Source organism: Eptatretus burgeri, chromosome 1 (assembly GCF_056783735.1).
Source record: "Eptatretus burgeri isolate ZD-2024b chromosome 1, Ebu_testis_v1, whole genome shotgun sequence".
In the NCBI taxonomy this organism is placed as follows: domain Eukaryota; kingdom Metazoa; phylum Chordata; class Myxini; order Myxiniformes; family Myxinidae; genus Eptatretus; species Eptatretus burgeri.
The window spans coordinates 66,731,807-66,748,461 of NC_140961.1; the positions used below are offsets into that span (position 1 = coordinate 66,731,807).

Sequence of the window (16,655 nt, forward strand, 5' to 3'; positions counted from 1 at the left end):
CACACGTTACTACTTTTCTTTTGGAAATATTGCTCTTGGAAATTTTTGGAGGAAAAAGAAAACATGGAAGCAGAAGGAGAATGATGGGGAGGTGGAGGATGAGGAGGAGGAAATTGAAGTGATTGATACTCAATAATTAATTGATCTCCAAGATTACAGCCAGTTATCTGAAAGTACAGAAATCTATAGTACAAGAGAGCCGTTTGTGTCTGTGTCTCCATTTCTCTTAGAGATGGCCAAATGGATCTTCCTCAAACTTTCAGAGAATAATCAGTGAGTGCCAGGGAGTGTTTTAACCCCCCCCCCCAAAAACAAAGAAATTAAAATTTGGATTTTTTTTTTAATCGCTCTATAAGTGCCGAGGCCTTTGTCCTATTTGAAAGGTAGTATTAAATGATCCCGACACCATTTCTTTGTGGGTATAGGGAAGTGTTTTAGGCCCCTACAAAAAAAAATAGACTGGGCAACACCGGTTACACCTGAGAGTACCAGGTAAAATCTACTTTGATGAGTTGTTTAAAAATGGTTATTTGGAAACATACCAATCTCATAATGATATCACTGAATTATAAAACTTGATTCCAAATTTCTGATTAATTTGCCAGTCAATTATATTGATTCAGCACAAAAGTAATCAAGTCACTCTACAGACAAAAGGGGCCATCTACATATTATGCAGGCAAAAGTACCCATCCCCAGTGGAGAAAAGTTTAGGTTCATCTATCAAATTAAATTATTTAATTGACTTTAAAAAGGTTCATTGTGTCACATTCTCAATTTCACTCAAAGCCAAAGCTCTCAGCTCCTTATACCACCCACCACAAAATGATGGTGCAACTTTGGGCACAGGAGATCTGTTTGTGTAAAAAGAGGGCAAAATATAGCTATTTAAATTTGTGTGTTCCTCCATGAAAATCTGCAATAGATCGACTTTAATCCAGATGTGCAGATTTTCAAATGCAGCGTGGGAAATGGTCACTGTAAATGTGAGACAGACAAAAGCACAGACAGACACCATGGTTTCCAATACTGTATACATAAGATATACAAAAATGCAGACCTGGAAAACTTTATCTCTCCCATCTCTCCCTGAACTCTTTGAACCCCAGCGGCCGTTTTACCAGCTGCTATTCAAACCTCTATATACCCGAGAGGCCGGATTTTTCTCCAGGGAGCCCGGGCTGGGGGAGCCAAAAGTCCAAGGAGCTCAGGGTTCAAAGGGTTAAATTCATGTTTATTTTGGTCGTTACCCTCATGAGTATCCACCCTCCTACCATCCCTACCTCATAATATGTATATGGCTGCCTAACTGTGTTCAGTTTGATGGCATGATCAACCTCATTAAAAATTAAGAAAACTATCACATTACCTGCACCTTCTTCTCCCGCTCACAGTCCCACACACGCACGACTCGTGCATCGCCTGAGACGAGCAGTAGACTTGTGTGCTGCTCCCAATTAAATACAAGGCCAGCACCTATAGGACAACACAAATGCAAAAAGGATGAGTGGAGTGGGACAGGAAAGAAGGGTTGAGTACATTCCCATCTCTCAATAAACAATCCTATAATTTTTATAAACAAACTCAAGGTCATAAAACTGAACCTTGATAATGTCATGAGAATGAGAATGCTTATCGATTGGGAGTCGTGTTATGAGGAGTAATTATGTGTTTTAGTAACACAGTCAAACAAACTTGCAAGTCATTTGCTACACTCATGCACACATTTAATCAAGGGATAAAAGCAGTTAGACTATAGGGCCTGAAGCATGAAATGCATTCTTGGCAAACCCTAAAGTTGCCAGGCTGCAACAAATATCCTGCATGTCTTGTGTGCAGTGCCAACATGCAGATGCACCTTCAGAGCAGGGCGAACCTTTGCCAAGCGGGTTAAGTTCCAAAATGAACATACTCCTCCGAGCATGTTCCTGTTGTTAAAGAGGTACCACAGAGTCTGGTTAGTCATTCAAGTTCATTGGCAGGGGCTGCAATCTGCCCTCTTGAAAAGGATTGGTGTTCTATTTCTTCTGCATCCAATAATAACTCAGCCTGGGAAAGCTTTCCCAAAAGCTGGTGTGTGTGTCTGTCTCTGTTTCTGTCTCTCTCTCTCTCTGCAGCTATCAAATCTATCCTCTATTCTAGTGGTGGGCAACCGAAGCTAATCAGAGGGCCCTCAAACAACTCAAAGGGCCACGATAATCCCTTACAAGCCAAAATGATACATGTTTATTACATTATATAAACATTATGATGTAATGAAGGATTGAGCACACAGATGAAAAAGAAAAAGAAAACATTTAAAGTCATAAATATACTACTTGCTTAACATGACTTATGGGTGACCATATTGTGTGTGGAGCATATAAAGCAACCATGCACAGTGTAAAGTGTAAAAGAAGGGGACCACAAGTAAACGTATTGCAGGTCTCAAGTGGCCTACGGGCTGCCCCCCACTACTCTACACCATGGTACACTGAATCTTTTGGGGAGTTAGTTGCCATTGCTTTCCAGATGATGGAAGTGAACCTTACCAAGGGCAGTGCAAGGTCATTTCGCAAGGCTCACAAAAAATATTTCCATCATCAAGCGAGTCAGAAAATACATCTAGCAAATGTTAAGGTGGAACTCTTCAACCAGTCTACTTCTTCAACTTCCTGGTGGCACCTCGTTAAGTCTGTCCTCTGGTGTGTGCTCCCCCTTATACTCTCCCTTACTTCAAAAGGCACCACAGCTGAAGACAAGACTGAATGTTTCAACTTGGTGTTTGCTTCAAAAGCTCGTGGACCCAATCCATCCCTCCCTGACTCACTTTACCCCCTCATACCCACTGCCTTCTGCACACAAACTTTTTTCACCCGAGAAGGGAGAGAAAGTTCTGCCAACCTTGACTCTGCCTCATCCTCGATGTAGGGCCGAGGCATCAGTCTCTGTCTTCTCAAAATCTGCTCTGCTGCTCTGGCTTATCCTGTCTACTCTAGTCAACTTAGGCCACCTCCATTCTGATTGAAAAAAGCCAACATAATTCTGATATACAAGACACAAATAATAATGAGCAAATAGTAATGGAAACCATCATAATTGCTTCAAGTGCTTCCTTTTCTCAAACAGCCTGATATTTGACCATCTGTTTGGATTCTGTCCCAGCCACTCAACTTTGGATATGTTGCCGACTCTCTCTCTCTCTCTCTCAACAATAGATGGAGGCCCTGTATCTCAAGTAAGAGATAAAGGTTGTCTCAAGACATATCTCAGACATTCCACATCGTCTGGCAACCTGCTCTACTTGCCAAGCTAACTGGCTGTAAAACACAATGCCATCTGCCTTGCTAACTTCCTACACTCATGCCACCATTGTGTTGCTCTCAACAGAATCCACTCATCTGCTCACCCAGTAAAGGATGGAGTGCCCTCATAGCAGTGCTCTGAACCAAGTCTTGTTCCTGGTTTACAATTATTGACCTCTCTGATGCTCTGAAAACCCTCTTTTCCTCTTCACAGATGACTTTGCAATATGCTGTACAATGTCACATTCCACCAACAGGTTGCCAGCAGCAGTATTCTTCTCCACTGACCTGTAAAGCATCAGATACTGATCTGACATTTGGTAAATGTCTTTAAATTCAGGCAAATATCACATTCCTGTCTCTCCCAAAAGATTATCAAACAAACTCACCCACTCACACAAAGTGGAAAAACCTTATGAAAAATGACAAATTTGCTCCACTTTAATCAAACTTCCATGCTTCTGCATGCTTTTGTTGGCCATATTTGGGAAGTCATTTTCATAACAAGCAGTCTCATCAACACTTTCAGACCATACTCACCTCCATGCTTATTCTTTTCCAGACAGACAGAAAACCTTCGGGAGAGACCTAAGCACAAAAAAGGAGAGAGTACTGAACAAGGTGCTCTGACAAAAGCGAAGATATCCTCATAAGATGATGTTAAGGTAGCTGATGGTAAGAAAAAGAAGACTTAAAGATTCGATTAATACATGGATTACCAAACAACCTCACCTTGACTTCAATTTTCGATAAACTTTAACTTTAATGTTTCGCCCAAAAATTGCTTGACATTTTAATGACAGAAAACAAAACTATTTTCTGCACAAAATCAAGCATCGTACTGACATAGCGGCCAATCTTTCATTGCAGGAAACACAACTCTTAAACATGTATATTTTGAGACAATAATGCAAAAGTGACATTTATCTTGAGTGACTTTGGCAGACTTGCTATTCTTGACAATTATGTGGGTGACCATATTCGTATTGATACAAAGAGGCAATACAGATGGTAAATGCAAACTACTCAAAACCACAGTAAGGTGACTCGAATGGCCCCATTTATTCCCACTTTCTTGTGAGGTTGGCCAGGTCTGATGCCCGACTGAAAGTGTCATTATACTTACCAACCTCAGTGGTGTCAGGTGCAGGTGTGCTTCCCCCCCGACGGACCTCCAGTCGCTTGTACATGTTGCTGTGTTTGAGCCTGGGGAGTAACTGCTGAAATCTATGTCTGGGTTCTTCCAAACATCTTTGTTCTTTGTTCCTTTCTAATTTTTTTTCTTTCTCACAATTCTCTTTATTAGCTCCCATTGTACTTGGTCCAAAACGGGGGATTATGGATTTATTCTCGATTTTCGTGTCAGTGCATGCGTGCGTGCGTCTGTGCTTCCACAACCATATCTCGAAGATGTATTGAGCGAATTTATCCATACTTTGCACAAAGACAAGACATGACTGTATACATGGGCACATTATTTTGTGTTGAGATCAGATCCAAGATGGCCAACTGACAGCCATTTTGTTACTTAAATGTGTCCCCAACCATTTCTTGAACATGCATGGTCCGGTTTTGTTCAAACTTCTCACAAGCACAGTACATGTTGGCAAACACATGCACCTCACTTTATTTTGCGATCTCATCAAAGATGGCCAACTGGTAGACTGGCGGCCATTTTAGCAGTACATACATATGGGCTCACCCTAAAACTCCATACAACAAAATTACTAAAATGACAGGGGTAATAATTCAGTGTAATAATAAAAACAGAATGCGAGGAAAACTAAATCTAATTTTGAGGCGCCTCCACACACAGTCACAAAACTGTGCGTGGAGACGTCTCACCATGTACACTTTAAACATACGGTACTGTACATACTGTATTGTAGCTTCAAGGGATTTCTCACCAGTGAAACATGTCATTCCCTGCGACACCATCCCCAATGAGTTACTTACAGAATGAAAAAACTAACAGCATCTATTGATGTATCCAGTAGTTACCAGGTTGCCACATACGGACATCACACAATGGAAGCATTCAGCGCATCTTAGTGTAAATCACCATCTTGCTACAAACAGCACTATCAGAGCTGTTACATTTTAAAAAACACTCAGCATAATCTGCCTGCAGATTGGAAAGATGTCATGTCCGTGAGTTAAGGAATGGAAACGTTCAGCATATCTATTAGTGTAATTAGTAGCTTGCTACATGTGGACTAATTACACAATGACATCGCTCACCACATCTATTATCAGCTGCCGAATACAGCATTACCGGTAAAAATCCCACACAAAATATGCGCAGACTACTCACCCTTCCAGCAGTTACCCACAATACACACGTCAGGCTTGTAGGGGAGCATGCCTCAACGCGCTACAATGCGGCCAAGATATTCCCTGCAGAATTTGCGAACCTCATCAAAGAGAAGGGGTACCTGCCGGAGCAGGTCTTTAACGCTGATGAGACTGTCCGTCTTGTTTTGGAAAAAGATGCCAACCAGAACGTTAACCTCACAGCATGAGAGTAAAGCAGCCGGCTTCAAGGCCACAAAGGACCGGGTATCCCTACTCCTCTGCGCAAACGCCGAAGGGGACTTCCTGGTAAAGCCCATGACGCTCTCCCATTCCCTGAACCCGCGTGTGCTGAAGAACAAAAACAAGTAGGCACTGCCCGTGTACTGGAGGGTGAACAGGAAGGCATGCGTGACGTCTGAACTTTTTATGGACTGGATCCATACGTGTTTTGTTCCTCAGGTCGAGAGGTACCTGGCAGGAAAGAACCTTTCGTTCAAGGTACTCCTGCTGCTCCACAATACTCCTGGCCACCCCACGGACCTGAACGGCGCAATTTCATCCTCATCTTCATCATTTTGCAAAGTTACATGTGCTGTGTTTGTTTAATAAATAATTGAAACGGTACAATATGTTGTTGTTGAATTTTTCGTTTCGCGGTACGGTACGGTATGGTTAAAAGACTTTAAAATGCATTTTTTAATAAATAGGAAACGGTACCTGTTGTTGTCATTTTTAGGTTATCTCTTCGAGCATGACCTAATAATATGGGTGTCGATGTCCTTCGATCCGTCCGTCCACAATGAAGTTGAAGCGGGAGATCTGGCCATTAGTGATCCTGATATAGGTCGATGAGACGTACACGATGGTATGACTTTCAAGGTCACCGAAGGTCAAGGTCAAGGTCACGAGGTCTTTGAAGTTGCGAAAATGACGATTTTCAAATTCTATCTCCTCCGCCATTTCTCAAGTGATCTTGAATTTGATTGTAGCATATGAATCTATGGGACAATATCTAAATTTGGTCAAGCCGGATTTTCGATATTCGCTTTCATTTTCGTGTCACGTGACTTCAAAGTTGGCAAAAAATGCGAAAATGACGATTTTCAAAATCTATCTCCTCCTACATTTCTCAAGCGATCTTGAATTTGATTGTGGCATATGAATGTATGGGAAAATATCTAAATCTGGTCCGGACGGATTGTCGAATTTCGCTTTCGTTTTCGCATCACGTGACTTCAAAGTTTGCAAAAACTGCCCTACCTTCAGGAGGCGATATATTCTTTACTTGTTATGGTAAAAGTCAGTGAATGGTGTCATTGCATAGCAGCTGACCTTGTCTTTCATGTCCATTCGAAAGAATACTGATATCTTCGAATACGTACGTTTGAATTTTGCGAAAACTGCTTCATGTAGTTGCAAAATGACGATTTTCAAAATCTATCTTCTCCTACATTTCTTAAGTTATCTTGAATTTGATTGTAGCATATGACTCTATGGGACAATATCTAGATTTGGACAGGCCGGATTTTCGATATTCGCTTTCGTTTTCGCGTCACGTGACTTCAAAGTTGGCCAAAAATCCCTCCTGACCCGAGAACACTACACCCCAGTAACAGGAACTCATGCTTGTAAAGGTCGTTCTCGTGCTTGGTATTCGTTAACTCTCGGTTTGTGACTCCTATTATATAATCTGCCTGCCTGCCCGCCCGCGGCCCGCCTGCCTGCCCATAGCATAGCTTTTTAGGTACCCCCACTCATGGCCGAATGCCCCCACCAAATCAGCAAATCGCCATAGGCCTAGGTCATAGAAGCTATCAGAATCGAAAAATATCGGATGGCATATCGTTATGTGTTTTATATACGTCAAAGTGCTGGAAAACAATAGAGAGATCTCCATTGTTTTCCAGCATTTTGATATACGCCATCCTTCTTTTGACACGAATATTGATCGGCAGCCGACACGACGGGACAGGTGTCCAGTCATATGAAGTTTTTACGGTGTTGTTGTGTTTTTGATATTTCTGGTGTTTAGCACTGCTTCGTCAAATAATCGCCATGTGCGATTGCGATATTTCCAGTTTCCTTCCGCGTTTATCTCATGTCGTACACATATAAACATTATTCCTGCATATAGTGCACAGTCATCGGTTGTCTTAGTCATAGGTTGGTCCAGTGGAGTCCACTGGAATATTCTGAACTGAACGAACAGAACTGTGGATAGTAAGAGTGAGTAATGTGGTGTCGTCAATGTTGTTGTTGCACTTTTTATAAGAGATTGGAAAACAAAAAGGCTAGGCCTACGTATCTGCCCATCAAATCCACTGACTGACTGGTTTGTGTCATATTGTCTGTCTGCCATTTGCTACTGTACCTACCTACTCTACTACATAGAGTGATAGTGATTATACCACCTCCTTCTACGGACTCTTGGCCATCTACCTACTGGACATTATTTGACGGACTCGTTGGCATTAGTGCAGAGGAGAGTATAGTGCATAAATTTGGTAATTGGTGTCCAGTAGACAGCTACAGCTGTGTGGTAAGTCAGGAAATAGACCCTATTTGGCTCTCGTTCGGAACACCGCAACACTTTTTTCTTTTAACAGCTGGAAGGCGAGTTTTGCTTTTACCTTGTTTCCCGCAGAGATGACCGTCACTCCCGCACGGGTGTATTTTTTTTTCTAAGCATCTTTAATGAAACTATAATCGTACATTCGTGCTTGAAAACATTTTAAACTTTACAAACCTTCCCCTTTGAAATAGGAACCGCCACAAACCGATAACATTATCCCACTTGTCCCCATTTTATCAATTCCCCGACTTTGATGGTGTCGCCATTTGCGACCGTTTTCATGAACCAGGAACCGCTGTGAACCGATAGAGTTATCCCCCTTGTCTCCACTGTAACAATGACAAAACACTCGTGGATTTTCCCCCGACACTTTCGCGGACTTTTCACGGGTCGGGAAATCCCCAGGGCCGATCTCCCCATTTCCCATTGAAACAATGCCCCCACATTCGCGGGGTTTTTTCCTGGAATGTATCCCCCACGAATGTCTTGGTCCTGGTGTGTGTGTGTGTGTGTGTGTGTGTGTGTGTGTGTGTGTGTGTGTGTGTGTGTGTGTGTGTGTGTGTGAGTGATATATGCATATATATATATATATATATATATATATATATATAATATGTATACATATATATTTATATGTATACATATTGTTACGGTGCTGGGGGTCATGGGTCCGACAACCGACCGCTCCGACGGAGCCGAAAGTCGAGTCGGCCTGACCGATCGCCCGGAATATAAATCGCTGCCCGGATAACTCCGAGCGAACGGGTCCTTGTGCAAGAACCGAAATACGCCAATCGGCAGATCACCTGGGGTAGGGTTGATTGCCAATCTTCAATGTACCTAAATACCCACGTAATCCAACTACCGGGGTATTCCACCCTTGACGGAACTCATACGGAACAAACCGCAGAGGCGAGCCTGTCCCGTGCGCGAGTCCGAGCGGCTTAATCGCCGAGAACCATCGGTCCAAATGTCCCCCTTTTACGGCAAACCAATGGCTTTCTAACTCCCAACACGAACAAAGAAAAGATCTCTTACCCTTCTCCCGCCCTTTCCCCGCTCCCAGCGTGACTCATGACTCATGCCCTCGTGCTCCATCCCCCGATCAACCACGGGTGGGAGAGAGTTGTTGACATCATGAATCACGGGAAGGCAGGGTGGTTCTTCCTCTTCGCAGAAGAGGGGGGGGATGTCTCCATTGTTCGTTCCCCAACTATTAAATCGATCCGCAGTGCATTTAATCGATTTCTGAACATTTAAACAATGAAAGGTGAGCTATCCAGGGAACAAGCACTTATCGACATAGCTGACTAAAGGAACCTGCGTGTTGTGTGCAATCGAATTCCAAATTCGTAACACTACCCCCCCCTCCCCTTTTTACAGACTCGTCCTGAGTCGTCAAATTTTTGTGTGACCAGCATGTGTAAGTTTTCCCCGAGTACGTTCTACCTTCGGATCCCTGAGTGTGACATTTCTTTATACGTGTCCCAAAAATAAATAACCTAATGCACTGCATAACTAACTAAACAAACTCTCAGACTCATTCGGACAACTTAACTAAAATTGCCGGCGCTAAAACAAACATGCAGGTGAGGTTCCACGTATTTACAATTTTCACTCAACTTATCCATTACTTAACCATGGCCCAGGACCTGTGATCTGTGAAAGGGAAAAGGTAAAAGTCATTTCAAAGTCATTGGTGCAGGGGAGTGGATGGAGATGGTCGCAAAACACAAATGAGCATGATGGATGCATGGGCTGCCTGCAGGGCAGTCGTTGCAAAACTGGATGATCCTGGCGCACATGGTGATGGATGGACACAGGGGCAAACGCAAACAAGGGCTAGCAGGCATGGGGTCATGGCAGAGGCAGGCAAACGAGGCATGGCAAGGCAAGTCCATGCAGAACAGGCAGCTGCAGCACAACAGGCCGGCAGGTGAAGCTGGCCGGCCTCTGGTGTGGTTCCATCAGGTCTGGAGGGAGTGCAGTGGTGCCGGCCGCTTTGAAGGCGGACTCGGACCTAGCCTACTGTCTCAACCCACTCTATCGCTTTTGCCTGTCTCTGTCCATACCCACTCCCTTAATTTGCTACACAACACAACAAAATTTATCCCCTCTTTATTTTTATTATTTTTATTTCCCTTTTATAATCGTCTCTCTAACCCCCTTTATCGTCTCTGTCCTACTAACCTATCCTGTCAACGTAGACTACTCCCAACCCCTACGTTCCCTCTCTGGAGGGTAATAGGGAAAGACTAGCGTCCTGTCTCGAGGCCCAACAAAGCCTCAGAATGGCCTCCTCAGAGTTCAGTGATCTACCAAGGTGGGTCCAGCGGCCTACAACGAGCGAAGGGATGGATGGTGCGAAGGGGTGCATCTCGTATCTACCCTAACATTCATGAACCTGAAACTACCCCGGGGCTTTCCAAAAATGCCTCACATTTTAAAACTATCGGTTCTAAAAACCATGATTTCCATTATAAATTTGGGCCTTGGCCTCAAATTTTCATACGTGCCCTCGCACAATTTCCTGGTTCGGCAGCATGGCTCAACTGGCAGGAACTCCCTCTCTGCCGAACTCTAACCATGGCACCACCCCCAGGCCCGCAGTCTGCCTCCGAGCCTAGCTGCTCCCTATAAACGCGGGGGGTTGCCCTCTCTGGCATTGCCCTCCTCCGATGCCCACGTGGCGTGTTGATGCCCCGGGTCCTTTTCCGAGGGTCGCCCGTGCCCACTACACTGCCCCCGTGGCATTCTGGCGCTACGGGTCCCATTTCCGACGGGTCGCTCGTACCAACTACACCATCCCGGCCCCTCTTGGGCCCTTGGCCTGCTCTGGCCGACTCGTCCGGTGCCCGGGGTGCCCACTAAAGAAAACTCACCTTTCCACAGCCATGCTCCCAGCCGGTCCATGAACTCTTGCATCCCTCCAAACGGGTTTCGTGCCTTCTCTCGACACCAACAAAATGACCTCCTGTTAGTAAATTTGAATAACCCACTAGCTAACATTAAAGTGACCCTGGGGTCACTTGGGTGGGAATCACTCCTCCCCCCAATCAGTCATCGCACCATGCATACCACATTCGCTCCCCTCACACACTTGGGCCCACTGTCCCACACTCATTCCTCACACACTTTCCATTTCGCAACTCACACCAACACTCTATACTGCCATTCTTCTAACTAAATCCCCTGACTAACTCGTGCTCCCTCGTCATCCCTTACATCAATGCACTATCCATTTACTCTACGTAGCTAAGCTACGTCTCCACTACACATTTCCAGTCTGTCCGTGTCTCCAAAAATCCAACAAATTCCCATTTCCTAAATCTAAACTGAAATCCCTCTAACTAATCCATTCCACGGGCTCCATGAGGCCTTGTCCCTGCCCCATGAAACTGGTGGAACTATCGCTAACCCATCCCACTAACTAGTAGTTCCTGTGCCCCCACGACAGGGGGGTCTTCCACCCCCTGCCTGGGGCTCGTGTCCACTCGAAGTAGCGAGGCTTGCTTTTTTTTTTCTGCGCACACCAGCGCGGAAATTCGCAACCTGCCCGTGACGTCATGGCAGCTGTTCGCGCACCTCGTCCCCTTGGACGGTAACATCCAGCAGGGATTCCCTTCTGCCGGATTTCAACCATGCAGCCACAACGTCACTGCGCATCCCAAAGCAAGCCCCGCGTTAGAGGGGTTCCCCACGCGAGCGCATGTGCTCTGCCCGTCCGTAACCCGCGCCGCGGAATCCCCGATGATGTCACTCGCACCCCGAACCTGCAAGATTTCTCGCGCAAGCCGGGGTACGCATAACACATCGAGGTCGCCGCTTCGCACGCTCTGCGAACAGAACGTGCGACGCAGGCCACATGGAACTTTACAAACACACTCGCCAGGAGAACCCGTTCGATCCAAATTCACAATCCAGCCTACCTTTTGTCCGTCCCGCGGGATCGGCTTGTATCCACCGCGGAAGTTTCCAGACCGGATTTCACCCGCGCAGGCGCGCACGCGGCGGCCTCGTGCGTAGCACAGCACGGACCCCGAGCGTGCTGCCGTGCAAACCCGGCACGGTCCCCAAAACAGTTACGGCCGCTACTCGGCCTTTGTCCCTCGTCAGGCACCGTCTTTGTTGCACTCTCACGCGCACATTCTCACATGCCCTGATGCTCACACACTCCACCATGGCACTCGGACATGCGCTTGTGCCCTCTCACATACCAACCGCCATTTCTCTTTCATACCGCGACCTCACACATGCGGTTTCTTTCACACACAGCGCTTCTCCCTTAAACACTTTTTCACTCGCGCATCGTGGTTCTTCCATACATGGGGTTTCACTCACACACGGGCAATCGCTTACACACGCCATAACACTTACACACGGGGTTTCACTCATACAATGCGTGCTTTCCAGCACGCATTTCGCCACACTCGTAACCACATCTACCGGGACGACCACGCTGGGGATTTGCGCTACCTCAAGCGCTCCCGGGGTCTCCATACCCCCCAAGCTCCGCATGCATCCATTCACAGCACTCGCCTCCTCTACCTCGCAAGGCTGATCCGCCTCAAGGGGGCACAGTCACTCCCCTCATTCCTGAAGGAGGCAATCCTGCTGCTCGCACCGGGTCGCGACATTCCGCCAGCTCACCTCCATTGTCCTCCACTATCCCTACCTGTCTGTGCTCGTCAATTACCTGTAGTTTCTCCTCTACTTGTTTTATCTCCGTCACCTCGTTTATTTTTTCCGTTTTCTCCTTTATTATCTCCCTCGTCTCTAGGTGTCTCGTAGACGTTTCAAGTCACCCCATTTAATTTTTCCCTCTCTGCCAAAGTCACTTTTTCCATCACCTGCACGAGTCTCGCACAACGCATCTCCCGAATTATTTTGTACTTCACCGCGGGGCCGACACAATCCACACTCTCCCTCAGCTCGCTCGCTCCAGCACGTGGCGCCGCCATTTTGTGCTCCACCGTTCGCGCTTCGTCGCGCGCAATCGCCATTATGCCCGTCTGCAGGCCTTGCCCCATGCTCTGCATTTCGCCCCGCTGGGTTCGCATATCATCATTCATGCCGCCCCTCATCGCATCCAAATTGCTGTTTATATCGTGCGCATTCGTTTTCATGCTTTGCGCATTTGTGTCCATCTTTTGCATCATTTGTCTCATAATTTCGATTATTTGTTTCATCTCATCCATACTCTGCTGCGCAGTCTGTTGCCCTGGGTGCCGCCACTGCCAATGTTTAGTGAGAGGGTTGACATAATAAAACCAACCAGATGAACGGCTTTAACGCCTCTCCCAACCTTCTGGTATGGGTTTCTCCTGCATAACGGGAGTGCCCTGCACGGTCATTTAGCCCTGAGCCTCTGGTTCCATTAACTCTACATCCACCTCACTACTCACCTGGCTCAACTCGCCTTGGCTGAACATTTTGCGTGCTGGGAATAAGTTATAACGCTCGTAATTTGGGGACACGGGGGGGGGGGGGGTTTGCTCCGTATACCCCTGATCTGACTCCGTGAATTTTGCTACCGAGGCGGAGGGGTTCGTATCTCCACTCCTGACAACCAATTGTTACGGTGCCGGGGGTCGACGGCCGTCAACCGACCACTCCGACGGAGCCGCAATTCTCCTGCCCTTCCCCCGCTCCCGGCGTAAATAATGACTCATGCCCTCGTGCTCCATCCCCCGCTCAACCACAGGTGGGAGGGGAGTTGTTGACATCATGAATCACGGGACGGCAGGGTGGTTCTTCCTCTTCGCAGAAGAGGGGGAGGGACGTCTCCATTGTTCGCTCCCCAACTATTAAATCGATCCGCAGCGCATATAATCGATTTCTGAACATTTAAACAATGAAAGGTAAGCTATCTCGGGAAGAAGCACTTATCGACATTGCACACAACATACAGGTTCCTTTAGTGAGCTATCAAATTCCAAATTTGTAACTAAAAAATACATATACATATACAGAGAAAAAATATGTGTATATATATATATATATATATATATATATATATATATATATATACATATACACAAATATATATATATATATATATACATATACACAAATATATATATATATATATATACATATACACAAATATATATATATATATATATATACATATATATATATATATATATATATATATACATATATACATATACACAAATATATATATATATATATATACATATATATATATATATATATATATATATACACAAATATATATATACATATACATATATATACATACATACATACATACATACATATATATATACATATACATACATACATACATATATATATATATATATATATATATATATATATATATATATATATATATATATATATATATATATATATATATATATATATATATATATATATATATATGTATAGCCTGGTGTGTTGGCGCAGTGGTTAGGGCAGCGGCTTGGGATCCAAAAGGTCCTGAGTTCAAGCCCCGTTGGGCCACTGAATTAATACACCAGGGGGTTGACTCAGCCTGTCATCCTTCCGAGGTCGGTGAAATGAGGACCAGTATACTGGGCCGGTGTATACCCCGGTTAAAATAGGTGTACCATATCCCTGTGTCGTAAGAGGCAACCAGGGTTGCGTCAGGAAGGGCATCCGGCATTAAACCTGTGCCAAATCACTATGCGGATCACACGGATGATCCGCTGTGGCGACCCCTAACGGGAGCAGCCGAAAGAAGAAGAAGATATATATATATATATATATATATATATACATATATATATATATATATATATATATATATATATATATATATATATACATATATATATATATATATATATACACAAATATATATATATATATATATATATATATATATATATATGTATACACACACACACACACACACACACACACACACACACACACACACACACACACACACACACACACACACACACACACACACACACACACACACACACACACACACACACACACACACACACACGACCGGTCAAAAGTTTTAGAACGCCCCCATTTTTCCAGTTTTTACTGAAACTTAAGCAGTTCAAGTCCAGTGAATAACCTGAAATGGTACACAGCTAAGCGGTAAACTGCCAGAGGTTAAAAAGCAAAGTTTAGTTTACCAAAAACTGAAAAATAATGTAAATTTCAGAGTTGTTAAAAAAGGCCCTTTTCAGGGAACAAGTAATGGGTTAGCAACTGCAGCTGTTCTGCAGCAATGGAAGTCAATTAAGCCTTGGAAGTTGATGTAAACAATTTCTACAGGTGTCCCAATTTTTGTTTATTCATTACAAACCCTCGGTCTGTATAAAAGCAGTGTTGATACAGACTGTGTTGCGACACCACCTGAAGCATTATTTGGACACTATTGCACTGCACGAAGTAGTATTTTGCTATCATAATCATGAGAAAAAGACAATTAATAAAAAGACAGACAGACCATTATAACCCTCAAAAGTGCAGGTCTTTCCTTTCAAGAAGTTGCAAAGAAGGCAAGGTGTCAGTAAGTACAGTTTCCTACACCATCAAAAGACACTTGGAAACTGGAGGAAACTCTGACAGCAAGAGGTCTGGCAGACCCAAAGCAACAACACAATCAGAAGACAAGTTTCTGAGAGTCAACAGCTTGCGTGATAGGCGGCTCACAGGACAGCAGCTTCAAGCACAGCTTAACACTGGTCGAATTAAGGAAGTCTCAGTTTCAACTGTGAAGAGAAGACTTTGAGCTGCAGGTTTGACAGGTCGAGTGGCAGTAAGAAAGCCATTGCTGAAGGGGCTGTCACACCTTGACGTTTTAGCCAGCGTATGGCAAGGTCTCAAAATGTATGTAAAACGCTGGCGTACGCTGAACTATTGATGTTTTTTTTAAGTTTTGGGCGTATAATAACGTGTTGGACGTATGCATAACGTATTAGTAACGTACACAGAACGTTTTAATCACATATAGATAACTTATACCAACGAATGCTGAGTGTGTTGTCGGCGTTCACAAGCTATGCCCAACGATAGTCTAACTTATGCATAGCGCAGCAGCGTATTGCCGACAATCACGTGTCGTAGGCTATTCATAGGTTGCGGCTCGACGATTCAAATCATAACCGCACTTGACATCGAAGTGTGAAGCCGCTGTCACACCTTGACGTTTTAGCCAGCGTATGCCGACATGAAAAATTTGCCGAACCAAGCTAGCACACGTCAAATACGTTATGGGTAAGTTTTGTATGCCTTAAGATCACAGCTGGCATATGTCGTAGTTTTCTGGCATACATCGTCATACGCAGAGTACGTAGAGAAATTTTCAGCATGTTGAAAATTTCTCGATGTACTCGACATATGACACACATTCCGCATAGGCTGGCATAAATTGTAGGCACGCCATGCGATCGTTGACACACGTTACTTGTACGTTACTCATAAGTCGAAACACGTTGAGGTAATGGTTCGCGTCAGTGTTCCAGACTCCCTGTTTTTTTTTTTTA

The 16,655-nt window shown here is 44.6% G+C and overlaps 1 protein-coding gene across 4 annotated transcripts in view; it reads right to left on the reverse strand.

The window, feature by feature from the left end:
• Positions 1–16,655, reverse strand: part of RPTOR (regulatory associated protein of MTOR complex 1) — a 211,467-nt gene that overhangs the window by 47,062 nt on the left and 147,750 nt on the right. For 3 of the 4 annotated variants that reach the window (XR_015059587.1, XM_085886708.1, XM_085886701.1), the window contains exons 29-30: positions 3,825–3,872; positions 1,370–1,476 (exon numbers count right to left, since the gene is read on the reverse strand). Coding sequence is in view for 2 of the 4 variants with exons in the window: in XM_085886708.1 (XP_085742834.1) it covers positions 1,370–1,476; positions 3,825–3,872 (155 nt within the window). In the remaining 2 variants the exon portion in view is untranslated. Of the gene's footprint in view, positions 1–1,369; positions 1,477–3,388; positions 3,573–3,824; positions 3,873–16,655 lie in introns of those variants that run through there. The other variant, XR_015059589.1, reaches the window with a different exon arrangement.